This window comes from Carica papaya, chromosome 9 (genome assembly GCF_054855325.1).
Source record: "Carica papaya isolate Zhongbai chromosome 9, ASM5485532v1, whole genome shotgun sequence".
NCBI classification, from domain to species: Eukaryota; Viridiplantae; Streptophyta; class Magnoliopsida; order Brassicales; family Caricaceae; genus Carica; species Carica papaya.
The window spans coordinates 7285837-7299279 of record NC_142317.1 but is presented as its reverse complement, the minus strand read 5'-3'; the positions used below and the strand labels follow the sequence as shown (position 1 = coordinate 7299279).

The 13443-nt window shown below is 34.3% G+C and overlaps 2 protein-coding genes across 2 annotated transcripts; both read right to left on the bottom strand.

The window, feature by feature from the left end:
* Positions 1-5063: 5063 nt before the first annotated feature.
* Positions 5064-5890, bottom strand: LOC148239771 (uncharacterized). The gene is made up of 2 exons (XM_088211305.1): positions 5708-5890; positions 5064-5580 (listed from the first exon to the last, which is right to left on the bottom strand). The coding sequence occupies exons 1-2, from the start codon at positions 5840-5842 to the stop codon at positions 5350-5352; spliced, it is 366 nt and encodes a 121-aa protein (XP_088067431.1). The 5' UTR covers positions 5843-5890; the 3' UTR covers positions 5064-5349.
* A 2688-nt stretch (positions 5891-8578) lies between these two features.
* On the bottom strand, positions 8579-12911 carry LOC110825489 (Leucine-rich repeat protein kinase family protein). The gene is made up of 2 exons (XM_022055950.2): positions 12501-12911; positions 8579-12096 (listed from the first exon to the last, which is right to left on the bottom strand). The coding sequence occupies exons 1-2, from the start codon at positions 12571-12573 to the stop codon at positions 8867-8869; spliced, it is 3303 nt and encodes a 1100-aa protein (XP_021911642.1). The 5' UTR covers positions 12574-12911; the 3' UTR covers positions 8579-8866.
* Between the last annotated feature and the right edge of the window lie 532 nt (positions 12912-13443).

Genomic DNA, 13443 nt, shown 5'->3' with positions numbered 1-13443 from the left:
ATACCCAATATTTAACATATGATTTAATTCTTCTTGATCTTCTTTTTTTGGTTCATTGCATATGATTTTTTTATAAATTTATTGATTGGTCTACATGGGTAATTTCCTTTTGGGTTTTATTCACATCGATTATATTTTCTACACGATAATTCAATTTACAAATAATAAAAATGTATGCATATAACATTAAGTGACATTCAATAATATATTATCTTACCAACTGATGATGCCATTGCTGGGAAAAAAAAAAAAAATTGTATATATATATAATATAACCCTCATTTGAAACCCTAATGGTCAAGCTTTCAAGTGGTGTTGCAGGCTTTAAGTTAGAGTCCCATAATGTCTGACAAAATAGACCACAAATTATGATGTCTCGATGTACATATATATATATAAAATGGGCTGCAAAAGAAAATTACATATAATATAAGCTTTTATTTTCATTAATCCTTTATGTGAAAAAAAAAAACAGCTTTTGTAACCTTTTTTATTATTATTATTATTGTTGAACAACAAATATTTATGTGTTGAATGTGTTAAATCCTAAATGTTGGAATTATATTTTTTTAATATTACGAAATCATTAGAAATAGATAAACTACAGCATCAATACTAATTTTTTTTTAAAAAATTATTAAATAAATCCTCCACTAAGAAAAATAAATCGATATAGAATATAATTTTCATCCGGGTATGTTATGTTTTGTTGAAACGAAAGTTAACTTGATAATAATAAGTTAAATTTAAAATGTGACAAGGTCAAATATTAATTTCTATAAAAAGAATATTATAATTGAAGATATATTATATGAATGAGGATGGAATAAGGTCAAATGAAAAAGTAAGTGTAGGAACACGTTTAAAATCAATATGTAATATTTATCACTACAAACATACAAAAAGAAGAAGACAAAATTAATACACTTTGATTTTGCACCACTCAAAAGGAAGATTACACCATTAACCATCTTGATCGTGAAAATTTGGCATATCGTTACAAATAAGATAAACATTATACACACACACATATATATATATATATATATATATATGAGATTGACTTTTATTTAATAATTATTATTTATATTTTACGTATAACTTAATTATTTATTTATATTGGTTAAATGTAGTCAACTAAATTAATAGGTCAAGCTTAGCGTGGATCGTGGTTGATGAACGAGCATGACCGGAGATAGATGACAATCCCCGTTGACTTCAATCACAGCTTGAGTTTTGAATATGATAAAATTACAAGGGAGTTCATTAATTTTCGCATAATTACATTCAAATCCATTCATTTTAAAAATTCACAATCTAATCCTTGTGTTTATCATAAACATTAAATTTATCTTTGGGTTTTGCTTTTGTCAATAAACGTTTAAGTTTATATTTCTTTACGTTATTTATACCAATAGTTGGTTTATTGATGAGTATTTTTAGTGTATTCGATCCGATTCTAAACCTACATGTTTATAATTTCATTTTCTAAAAAAATTCGTGCAGCAAAAGATATCAAATTAGAGATTTTTTATATCAAAAATATTCTTTTACAAGAAAATATTTATTTTTGAATGATGGTTAAAGATTAGACTTATGAAAATCTTATATTCTCCGAGGGAGGATGTTCTATAACGTGAAAATATTCTTTAATAAAACTTTAGATTTAATAGTTTTATAAGTTAATTGTGGAATAAAAATTATTGTTGAAGTATTAATATTTTTTTAAAAGGACACACAATATATTTTTGTGAAAATAATATAAAATTTTTAAAAGTTTAAAAATCTTGATAGAAATTAGATAAAGTGTTTAATGAATCAAAATTCTCCAATCGCAGCTCTTTGAATTCTCTCTCCAAATTTTGTTCAAATCTTTAATATATTTTTTTTTAAAAAAAATGTTGTATGTTATCTTTTCAATGATAATTTTTGTAGTTCATTGGATTGGATTGGATTATCAAAATAATATTCATAAATAAAATAATTAATTTATAAAAAAAATAATTTTAAAATAATAAAAATGTGCTCCACGTTAACTTAAGCCTTGTCTTTTAGACCTAAGGGCCAAAGCATGAGCCATAAGTCAAGCTAATGTATTGGACTTGATTGTCTTCTTGAAAAATTTCTTAAATTTGGGTCCAATCTAACATATTCATATTAATATATAGGTATATTATTTTCAAAAATTAATTTTAAGGAATTTAATATATTTTAGAGACTGATTCATAAGAATATTATAATTATTGAAAACTAATCTTAAGATATTTCAAATACCTTATAAATGATTTATAAAAACTTCAAACACTTAAAAATTCAAAATCATTCAAGAGTTAAGGGATCTCAGATGATTGACAGGCTAAAAGAGATTTTAGGAACACGAGATACCTCCTTAATAGATGTTAGTCAAATGGGATCGACCTAAAGAAACCTCAAACAAACTGACAACTTAAGACATCTTAACAATGGACTTGGAAGAATCTTGCAATCAATTATTTCGCGTTACAAATGTATATTAATATAGTTTCTCATAAATTCAAAAAACTATTATATGTAACGACTCCGGAATTTAAAAAAAAAATAAATTATAAATTAAATGCGGAAGCGAAATAATTAGTTAGAGTTTACATTCCTTACATAACGACTTAAAATACCAAATAATGCTACGAGAATTACCCTTTTGAAAAAAATACAAAAAATTAAGGAAACAAACAAAAAATAAAATAAAATTAGAATCTTACTCGCAACCCTCTTGTGAATTGGGCTTCGGATCCTTTTCCTCTTGATCTGAAATGGTTAAATAAGGAATGAGCTACACTAAACTAGTAAGAATATTACCTACTCACCGACACAGAAATGAAGGTTGGTAGAAAAATAAAAAACAATTGATGGAGTACTTAATTAAGCAAATTTATTTATCAATAATAAAATTATTTACCGTTCACTTACTGTAGCGAGATTTACAAAAACAACCTATAGAGATAATAGTATAACACTTATCATGATTTCATATTCAATCAATAATATGCACATATTATAATTTCATATTCAATTAATCAAAACAACAACTGTCATTTTTCATAGCTTGGTGGTATCCATTGGGGTCGATAGGGACGTCCTCACTACGCGTGAACCCCTTTTCTTTAACATTCTCAATTAACGGGCCGTCCCCATATCTCGTCCGGTATGAGTACCAAATTTCTAAACCTTAATATCCCATCCGGTATGAGGGTGAAACGGGCCGTTCCCATACCCCGTCTGGTATGAGCACCAAATTACCAAGTCTCGATATCCTATCTGGTATGAGACAATGTTCACGGTAGGGTTCCTAATTGGACCTGGTCCGTCCACCATCTCCTAGAATATACAGTGAGGCTGTTATTTTATCCATTCACTTAATCATACAATTTTCTATTTACTTTTAACCTCCAGTTTCCCAATTCAACCGTAACCATACAAAACAAATATTACATCCATTCAAAATTATAAAATCGATCAATCAAATACTATTATACATTTAAACCGTAAAATAATCAACAGAATTAGCAATGAATGATTTCTGGTTCTGGCTCCATTAGTAATCCGTAATTAATTATGAATATTTTTTAGATTGCATAATTTACTGTATATTGTTAATTGAACTTCAACTCCGTAATAGAGAATAGGATGAGAGATTCTTACTAAATTTAATACTCGAAAAGCTAAGCTATTGACTACGCTTACTGGTGGTTCCCGGATTCCCTGAATTTTTCTTTGGAGATTAAAACGCGTTATAAATACTTACAAATATTCTAAAAAATCCAAAAACAGTGTCAGGACTCCTTTTCGGCCAATTTCAGAATTCCGACACAGCGGCTCCGCCATGCTCCAGTGATGGGTGGCGGCGGTTCGCCTTGGGTTGACTGTTTTCGGCCAATTTTGTATCAATCCTTACGAAAAAATACGTTAAGAGGCATCGGTTGGCCGAAAAAAAATTAAAAAATTGAAACTCACCATTGACGAGGCTCTTCGGTGCGATGGCTCCGCTGGCTCACTTTGCAGTTATGTGTTTTATTCCGATCAACCTATAGAGAAGGAAACGGTGATTAAAATGGTGAAAAAATTACACAGAACGAAAATCGAGGAGGGCCTCATCGGAGACGGTTTTGAAATTTTTCCTGCAGCACCGCTGGACTTTGCCTGCGATTTTCGGCCAATTCACCGGTCTTTTGACTCCGATTTGGTTATGAGGGTATTTAAAATTGAATTCCGAGAAAATGAAAAAATTTTAACCTCTTTTGGCAGTCAGAAAGAGGTCCAGTGCGGCGGCTTCCTTCCTGACGATTGGGTCTTTTTCTCACGCGGGGGGGGGGGGGGGGGGGGGAGATCTGGTGGCTAGGGTTAGAGTTTGGTGTGAAAAAGGTTATTTATATCCGTCCCCATTTAATCTGTACCGTCCATCGTGTTTGATCTGAACCGTCCGAACGTGATTAAATAGAGAGTGAATTTGGACCGTTCATCTCGATTTAATCTGAACCGTCCAATCACATTTAAATAGAAAGTGGATCTGAACCGTTGATCGCGTTTAAATCTAACCGTCCGATCGCATCTGGGGAGTGCACGCATCTGGGCTGTCCGTGCGCGTGGGAACGGATCTGAGTCCTTCGATCGCTGGCACGCGGATCGCCCGTGTGGCCTCCCGCGTGATACCGCGTCAGTGTCCGTTGTCACGCATCGCGTTCTAATTCGTCGGAGCTGCTAACCGAGCATCCTACGTGGCATAACTTTTCTAAATTGTATTTTACCCCATAATTTTTGATTTTTTTAAAAAAATATTTTCAAAACTCAAATTTTTGCCTATTTTTTTCAAAATTGTTTTTAATTTCATTCTCCATCAAATTTTCTTCATTTTTACACTAAATTAAAATTAAAAAATTAAAAAATTATAATTACAAATTAATTTAATTTTTATTAAATTAAATTTGAGCATTACATTATATGTCAACATATACTTGTGGTGCAAGATAATTTCTTAACCTCATTGTCTCCTATAGGTGCATTGGATGAATCATGACAAAATAGAAAAATATTCAAAAACAAAAGTTTTTTGATTCACTAATGTCACTAAGCACTTAACACCACTTACTGCAAAAACATTTTAACCCACAGGTCTAAAATAAAAGCATCTAAGAAAATCCCAAATCATCATCAAGAGATTCTGCAGCCTCTTTGATACACTAGCAGACATGGATAAATGAAAGCAAAAAAACTCCCTTTCACACATTTGGGCTCTCGGTCTCAGCAGACAAACACGGCTAAACTCAAAATCAATGAAGCAGTAACAAAAAAGAAAGTTGGTAGGTGATGGGATGTTTATTCTGTTTGATTAAGAACTGGGTATTTTCTAGCATTCTTGATGATCTTCGTAAGCGCTGCTTGGCCAAGATCCAATCCACAAACATCAGCAAGCCGAATAAGATAAAGCAAAACATCTGATAGCTCTTCTTCTAAGTGTTCTTTATCATCTGAAGTCCAGTTTGGTAGTCCTCTCGCCACTTCTCCTTTCCACTGGAAAATCTCAGATAGCTCTCCAACTTCTCCCACCTACACAAACCAGATTACCAAAAAAAACAAGAAATTCATCAAAAGATTGTTTTTAAGCACTGAAACTGTACTTTACCCTTCAAATTTCGATGTAATAAGAGATGATGAAGATGTATAAAAAGCGTACTAGTGCTAGAAGGAGATTCCTAGGACTATGATATTGATCCCAGCCTCTGACTTGAGCAAATTCTGCAAGTCTGTCTCTAAGTTCTTGAAGGGAAACATCCTTATTAGCTTTTCTGCAGCTTATCTCTTTGTCCATCTTCCTCGCCAAGTTATGGTTCAACTTTGGCCATGCATATCCAAATTTAAAGACAAAAAACTCTACTCCTTTTCTTCTTTATTATTATTATTATTTTTGGATAGTGGAGGAGCAACTGGGTATTTGCTCAAAAACAGTAATCATGTGAGGCATGAAAAAAGATGTTTCAATCCATGACTTGATATCACTTACTCTTTTCCCACATGAAAATATTTTCTTATGTAGGGGAGAGAAGTCATGATAAAAAGAGTCCTTCAAGGATATCTCAGCAATTTGTTCTGCCCTTTTTAAATATTTCTCTATGGATAATTCATTTCTTCATTTTTTCAAGTGGTGGGATGGAGAGCTTTGGGACTGTTTGGTGTCCTAGAAAATAAAGGTATAGCATTTAGACATTTTGAGTTCTAGGTTGATGGGTCCATTATGAACCGAAAAACATGATTTGAGTATCCACTGGCTTTTGCATCCAGGGAATTGCGATTCCAATCTGGACAATTTTACAAACAAATCAAATCCATAGGCTCAGCAAATACACGTGCAGACATTTCTTCTTGTTCCTCATCATCCAGGACTTTGAGACTTCGATCGTAAAAGCTTATAGACCCAATGCAGTACCAAAAATGGTAGGCTGTCACAATTCTCAAAATTTTATTCCTTGAGTACTAATGAAAACCAAAACGTTTTCATAGTCATGAAACAATAATAAACATCTTATTTTTTATCAATGATGATACTGTCACTATTTGCTTTGCAAATTATGCTCCCAACTCTTTTGTTAGTTTCCTTTGTGTGTGTGTGTGTGTGTGTGTGTGTGGTATACAAGTCTGACTGTATAAGCACTTTGGCATTGAAATGATGATGAAACAGATAAAAAGAAATGAAACACTTACTTGAAGTGTAAGTTTCTGCATAACATAGCTGCTATAACTCTTTTTTTTTTTTTAATGCTTACAAATAAGATTAATCTGCTTTCTAATTTGGCAAGCTTTTATTTTCCAATATGGTAGGAAAATACTGTTTGAGCAGAAGGTGCTTCTTTGGGTGCTTTCCTATTTGGATACCAAGAACATTAAACAAATTACACTTACCCCTTTGCTTTCTTCCTACTACTCCTCCATCACGCCCTCTAACTTTTCTACTTTACCCCTTTGCTTTTCACCTTCCCATCTTAAAAAAATTATACATTGATTCGGGCACCGCGCTTTCATAGTAATTTTCTAACATTTCATAGTAATTTAGTTATTTTGTATAGTAATCTCCTAATTTTATAAAATTATGTGATTATTACACCAATATTATGTGATTTCTATATAAAGTTATTGAATTATTATAAAATGTTAGAAAAAGAGAACAGAACATGAACTTCTGATTCAATCAATAAACAAGTTAGTAAAACAGAGAAAATAAGCGCAGATATAAAAAAGTGGGTTTGAAATTTCAAGACTTTCCCCGTTCTTTCCTTCCATTTTCTTCACACACCTCACACCGTCTCTTCTCCGTTTCCATGGATGCTTCACCATTTTCATTCAACTTCAACTGTCTTTTTCCTCTCAAGTGCAGCTCAAAGAAACCTTTCCAAAATTTCTGGTCTCTTCTGGTGCTCTAATCCTCCCAATTGTTGCTTTGACAGAGCCTGAATCATGCCCTGGTTGACACAGGATGTTGAGTCATGAAGTTTAGGCAAGTCCTTTCTGCCATTTACATGCTGATTTGAAGGTAACTGCACTTGAGCAGGGCACATTGCATAATTTGCAGAAAAGGTTGTCTCCTGGATTCTGGTGATCATCATTGTTTTGGACTAATTTTGGCGTTGGAGGTTCCAACAACTCAAGATTCCTTGTAGACGATTTTCTTTTCTACCGGAAAGAACAGGACTAGAACATGGCCTTGGATTTGGATTTCAGGTTGAACCATTAAAGCACAGAAAAAAAAAATGTTAATATACTGATGAAGGAAATATTCATTATAGATTTACAAGTAAGACTCAGATGTGTATAAACATTAACCAACATTTTGAAACAGAAAAAAAAAAGAAGAAAAAGTGTTTACAATGAAGAGATGGAAACAGTTGAGTCTGTAGATGAATAAAACCTTTATAATTCAAACAACGGAAACAATCAATACCCAATTTAACCTGCAAGAGAATTCATCAAGAAGCAAAATTTTCCGATGCAAATTAATTTCTTACAGGTGAATTCAGTAATTCGATTATTTTTTTTGGAAAGAGATTCAACCCTAATCATTTAATGGTCTGAAGAGTAGGGATATATGAACAATTGCAACAGAGAAGATGCTGTCCTTTGAGATCATGGAGAATAATACAGGACTGAAAGTTCTGATATGACATTGTACAAACATTATATTGATGGGTTCATACACTTTCCCCACTTTGTAGTTACCCACCTTGCTGAATCTCTTAATTCTAGCCATTAGATCGAAATAAAAAATCTAACCCATTAATTTTTTCTCTTTTTTTCAAAAAATAAAAATAAAAAAATTCATTTTTGGTGCAAGTAAAATTTGTAGACTAAAAATCATTCTGTATGACAACAAAATTTGACCAACTTCTGAAATAACAACAGTTATTGTTGTTTTGCAATCCAATTACATGAATAGAATCTCCACTAATTTCCCACAAGAAATACCTATAAGCAATCCATTGCTTATCTCTTTCAAAAAACTCATATATATACAACCTGAAGAAGTGGAAAATGAACTTGAAGACAAAAAACAAAATGCCCATAATTTCCTCTGTGATTGGTACCCAACAAGAGATGCTGCCATTACCATGTTTTCTCTTTACATGAAGTACATGAAATAATTGCAGATGGACTTCATAGAAAAAAAATGGAGTGAATTTTTTTTCTTCATCAACATAATAAGTGATGAGTATTTGTGTACAAAAAAGAATCAAAGCAACAAAATTGCTGTGTATTATATCAAACATTTGTGCTTGTAAAAGTATATGTAACATAAACCTATAATTGTACACTTATCTTTTTGATCATATCTCGAATCAAACCCTTAATAGGGAGGACTTGATGATCCATAAGATAAATCCCCTCTATATCCAGATATCTTGATTAGCATTGCCAGAACCTCTTTCATGTTTGGTCTGGCTTGTGGTGCCTCTGTGGTACACCTGACTCCAATTTGCAACAAGGCGCACATCTCCTCTGCCCCTTCTGCAAGTCCAGACCCCAGAAGCACAACTGGTATCACAGCCCTTCCTTGTCCTTTTCGGCCTTGTCCCATTACCCTTTTTGCCCATTCCACCAAGCATTCTTCCCCTCCATCAATAGCTCTCCTCCCGGTAGCCAGTTCCATTGCCAGCACTCCGTAACTATACACGTCTCCTTTTGTTGTTGCCTGCCAAGTTTGGCCATATTCTGGTGCTACGTAGCCAATTGTCCCAGCAACCATTGTGCTTACGTGGCTATCTCCAGCATCAACAACTCTAGCAAGCCCAAAATCTGTGACCCTTGCCTTGCCATCTTTATCGAGCAATACGTTGCTAGCCTTGACATCACGGTGAACAATGGAAGGGAAGCATTCGTGATGTAAAAACACGAGTGCACGTGCCACATCAATTGCAATATCAATTCGTCTTCGCCACGTTAGTCTTAGTCTATCTGATATAAGTTCCTCCAGGCTCCCACCTTCCATGTACTCGTAGACCAATATTTTCTCTGAACCATCAAGGCACCATCCATAAAGTGTGACAAGATTTGGATGAGGCCAACCAAAGACATTTCCACTCAGAACCTCCATTTCAGCTCTGAACTCTTTTTCGCCTTCAGTACCTTCTCTTTGTAGCTTCTTCACTGCAACTTCTCTGCCATCAGGCAATATGCCATGGTAAACAGTTCCAAATCCTCCCTTCCCAATGATTCTATTCTCTGAAAAATTTCCAGTGGCCTTCAAAATATCAGCATGTGTGAATGCTGTTTTATCCAAACGGATGACCTTCACTGTCCCTGACAACCATGGTGATGATCCACCAGAGCTTGACGCCATGTCATGTCGGTACTTTGTATCCTCTAAGAGATATCCTGAGTCTGCAGAGCTCTTCACCAATACACAGATTACTAGTGATACAACTCCAATAATTATGAAAGCCAGAGAGAGGGATATGAACACTAGAAATAAAGCTATCTTTGTTGACTTCTTTTGCTTCACATTGGAGCCTGCATCTTTTGGAGGCTGTGCAGAATTGTTAATAAAAATTGGGAGATGCAAGAGTGGATTTCCCAAGTATGAATCTTTTTCAAAAGTTGCCAATTGCCCAGTTGTTGGGACTACGCCAGAAATGAGGGGATTATATGAGATATTGAATTTGTTCAGCTCAGCTAAGTTATTCAAGCTTGCTGGGAAGCTTCCAGAGAAGTTGTTGTAAGAGAGATCAAGATTCTGCAGGCACTTTATATCGCCAATTTCTGTTGGAATCTCACCAGAAAATTCGTTCCGAGTGATGTTCAGGACTACGAGAGGCAACATTCCAATCTGGGAAGGCAGCTTTCCTTGGAGCTGATTGAAACCCAAATGCAACATACTGAAATTCTGCATCTTGCCAATATCTTGAGGAAGATCACCTGAAAGCTTGTTGCCACTAAGTTGAAGATAACCAGAGATTTTATATGTTCTTACCTTTGAACCTACAGAACATACTGGGAAAAGACTGTTCCCTTTAAGCAATCTGTCCCATATGCTTCTACAACTCTTCCTGGTAAGAATTGTGTATACAAAACTGAATGGTGGATAATCTGCAGGAATCCACCTTTTCATAGCTAAGCACTCACCAGAACCAGCAATCACTCGTTCGTTTTGCTGGTTTGACGCAAATGTTGCACTAGGATTAGATCCCATTTTTGCCAATTCAGGGGGGATTTTCCCCAAAAATTGGTTGTTTGCCAGGTTTAGCCATAGCAGGCTGTTACAGTTTCCAAGCTCAGGTGGGATTTCGCCTGAGAGGGAATTGTTTGCTAGCATTAACCACAAGAGGGAGCTCAATTTCCCAAAGGAGTCTGGTATAGATCCAGTAAGCCTATTAAAAGATAAATCGAGAGCTTGAAGATGAGGCAGATTACCATATTCTGGTGGTATACTACCATTGAACTGATTGTAGGCAAGGATTAAGATTTTCAAACTTGGCATTTGAGAGATTTCGATTGGTAATGGACCAGAGAAATTGTTGTAGCTCAGGTCTAATCGAGCAATGTTGGGTAATCGGAGAATGCCCGAAGAGTTAATCCCTCCTGTATATGAATTACCGTGCAAGACAAGAAACTTCACCTGAGTAAATCTCCCAAAAATCTCCTGTATCTCTCCACCAAAGTTGTTCTTGCTCAAATCCAAAAATGCCAAGTTTTTCAAGTTCAACAGAGATTCAGAAATGTTCCTAGAGAAGCTATTGTTCCCCAAGAACAAACCTTGAAGGGTGGAAATAGACCCTATCTCGTCCGGAATTTGCCCCGTGAAATTGTTTCCCCAGAGAATCAATATGATCAAATCCCTACAATTTGAAATATCCTTAGGAACCACTCCTCTGAACATGTTATCTGACAAGTCCAAAACCTGCAGACTACATTTCTCTGGAAACATTGAAACTGAAAGGTTCCCGGATACATAGTTTTCCGATACGGAAAACTCCACAAGCCTGGCAAAATCACTCCATAACTCTCCATTGAAATTATTGGAGCTCAAGTCTAGATACTTCAGATTCAAGCAGGCATCAAAGCAGTTATCAATCCTACCCGTGAAGTTATTCGTTGAAAGATTAGCAACAACCAATCTATTGCAGATTGCTGGGAAAGTAGACTGAATCTCTCCATAAAATCTATTGAGAGACAAATCAAGAGTCTCCAGATTACTTAGACCAGCCAAGCTGAGGTCCCCTTGGAGGATGTTATGTGAAAGATTAAGATATTTCAGGTTGTTGCAGCGGTTTATATCAGCCGGAATGGGACCCTGAATGGTGTTTCGTGACAGATCAAGATAGGAGAGTTCTGTTAAAGAAGAGAAATTTCTGTACATTTCACTGGCAATGTTGCAGTCTGTAAGGTTGATTCCATTAACTCTTGAGTCATTTTCAGTGCAGAGAATTCCAGGCCATGAACATGGATTTGAGCTCTCCTGATTCCATTTTGAGTATCTTCCTCGGTTCACCGGATTATTTTTTTCCAAAAAAGATTTCAGGTCCAACAAAGCTTCTCTGTCTCTCTCTAGAGAATCTCCAGAAACTGTGATGATACTACCTATGATTAAAACAGAGGAAGGAGAAACATAATCATCACCATCGTTTATTTTAAATAAATGAAGTACCTTTATTGAACGAAGTGACTCTGAATCATATCGAAAATGCTGACAAATATTCTAGTAGCAGAATCATTCTTGAAAAACCCACAATTATATATTAATAATATAAACATAAAAGAGAAGATACCCAGAAAAAGTTATGGAGGAAACAGAGCTCGTAGCAGAGAATTTAAAATTAATAATGTCAGATTTTCTTCAATTATTGAGTAAGAAGGAAGAATTAACAGCCAACACAGCTTTTGTCCAAAGCATATCAGCTCCATTTAAGGCGAGAAACAGAAAAATTTTCAAAAAAAGAAAAAAAAAATCAATACAAATGGTAATGATAGGATTTAATTAATACCTGTGGTTAAGATTAAGATGATAAACAGAACAGAAAAGCTCCATGACTCTGTATCGTCTTCCGACATGATCATTTACAATACGATCCTTTTCTTCTTCCTCCTCCTCTTCTTTAGTTTTAAAATTTTTGTCCCTCTTCAGGTGTGAGAATTTTCTCAGAAACCCATCAAGAAAAAAGAGAAATTTTTTTCCGAGAAAAATATGAAAATATTCAGTGTGGTTTGAAGAACAGAGCCTGCAGTTGTAGACCAAATGAAACCCAGAAGAAATTGTTAAGCACTGTTTATTCTTTTTTTTCTTCTTCTCATTTCTCTTTTAGTCTCAATAGACAATTTCAGCTTTGGCTTTTCTAAGCAAAGACTGAAACTTTTTTCTTTTTAAAATAATTAAGTTGATTATTTAATGAATGAGTAGAATCAAAAGGATAATCAAATGTTAATTATGTCAGTAAGTGTTTTTCTTTTCTGGTTAAATACATAAATTAAGTGAATAATTAATTGTTCTTCTTTGGTGGGAAGAGGAAGGAAGAGCCGGTGAGCCGCCCATCTTGACCGGTTCGACCACTCGGCTCTACGGGTTTGACCCACGGCTCAGACCGTTTTGATGTTTTGCACGTTAATTTTTTTTATTTTTTATTTAAAAAAAAATAAGATGCTTTTATATATGTATAATTTAATATTTATGTATGAAGGTGAAAGGGATATGAGGGAATAAATTGAGCGGTTGATCGGTTGGTGAGTTGCTGTAGAAATCACATGTAAATTAAAAGAGGATGTATCATGTTTGGTATTACTTTCTTCTTACCTATGGTTTTAGAATTTTTCATTATTTATTTATTTATTTATTTATAATCATAACTACATATGTTTTATAATTAGAAAAATTACCGATAATTTTAATTAAAATTAATATTGTTTACACAATAATTAATGTCTATGTGCACA

Excerpts from the sequence above, each read along its gene's own strand:
- LOC148239771 (XM_088211305.1), bottom strand. The coding sequence starts at position 5,842 with ATGGACAAAGAGATAAGCTGCAGAAAAGCTAATAAGGATGTTTCCCTT. Across the intron at positions 5,581-5,707 it reads GGAATCTCCTTCTAGCACTA|GTGGGAGAAGTTGGAGAGCT; the intron begins GTACGCTTTTTA and ends TGGTTTGTGTAG.
- LOC110825489 (XM_022055950.2), bottom strand. The coding sequence starts at position 12,573 with ATGATCATGTCGGAAGACGATACAGAGTCATGGAGCTTTTCTGTTCTG. Across the intron at positions 12,097-12,500 it reads CATCTTAATCTTAACCACAG|GTAGTATCATCACAGTTTCT; the intron begins GTATTAATTAAA and ends TTTTAATCATAG.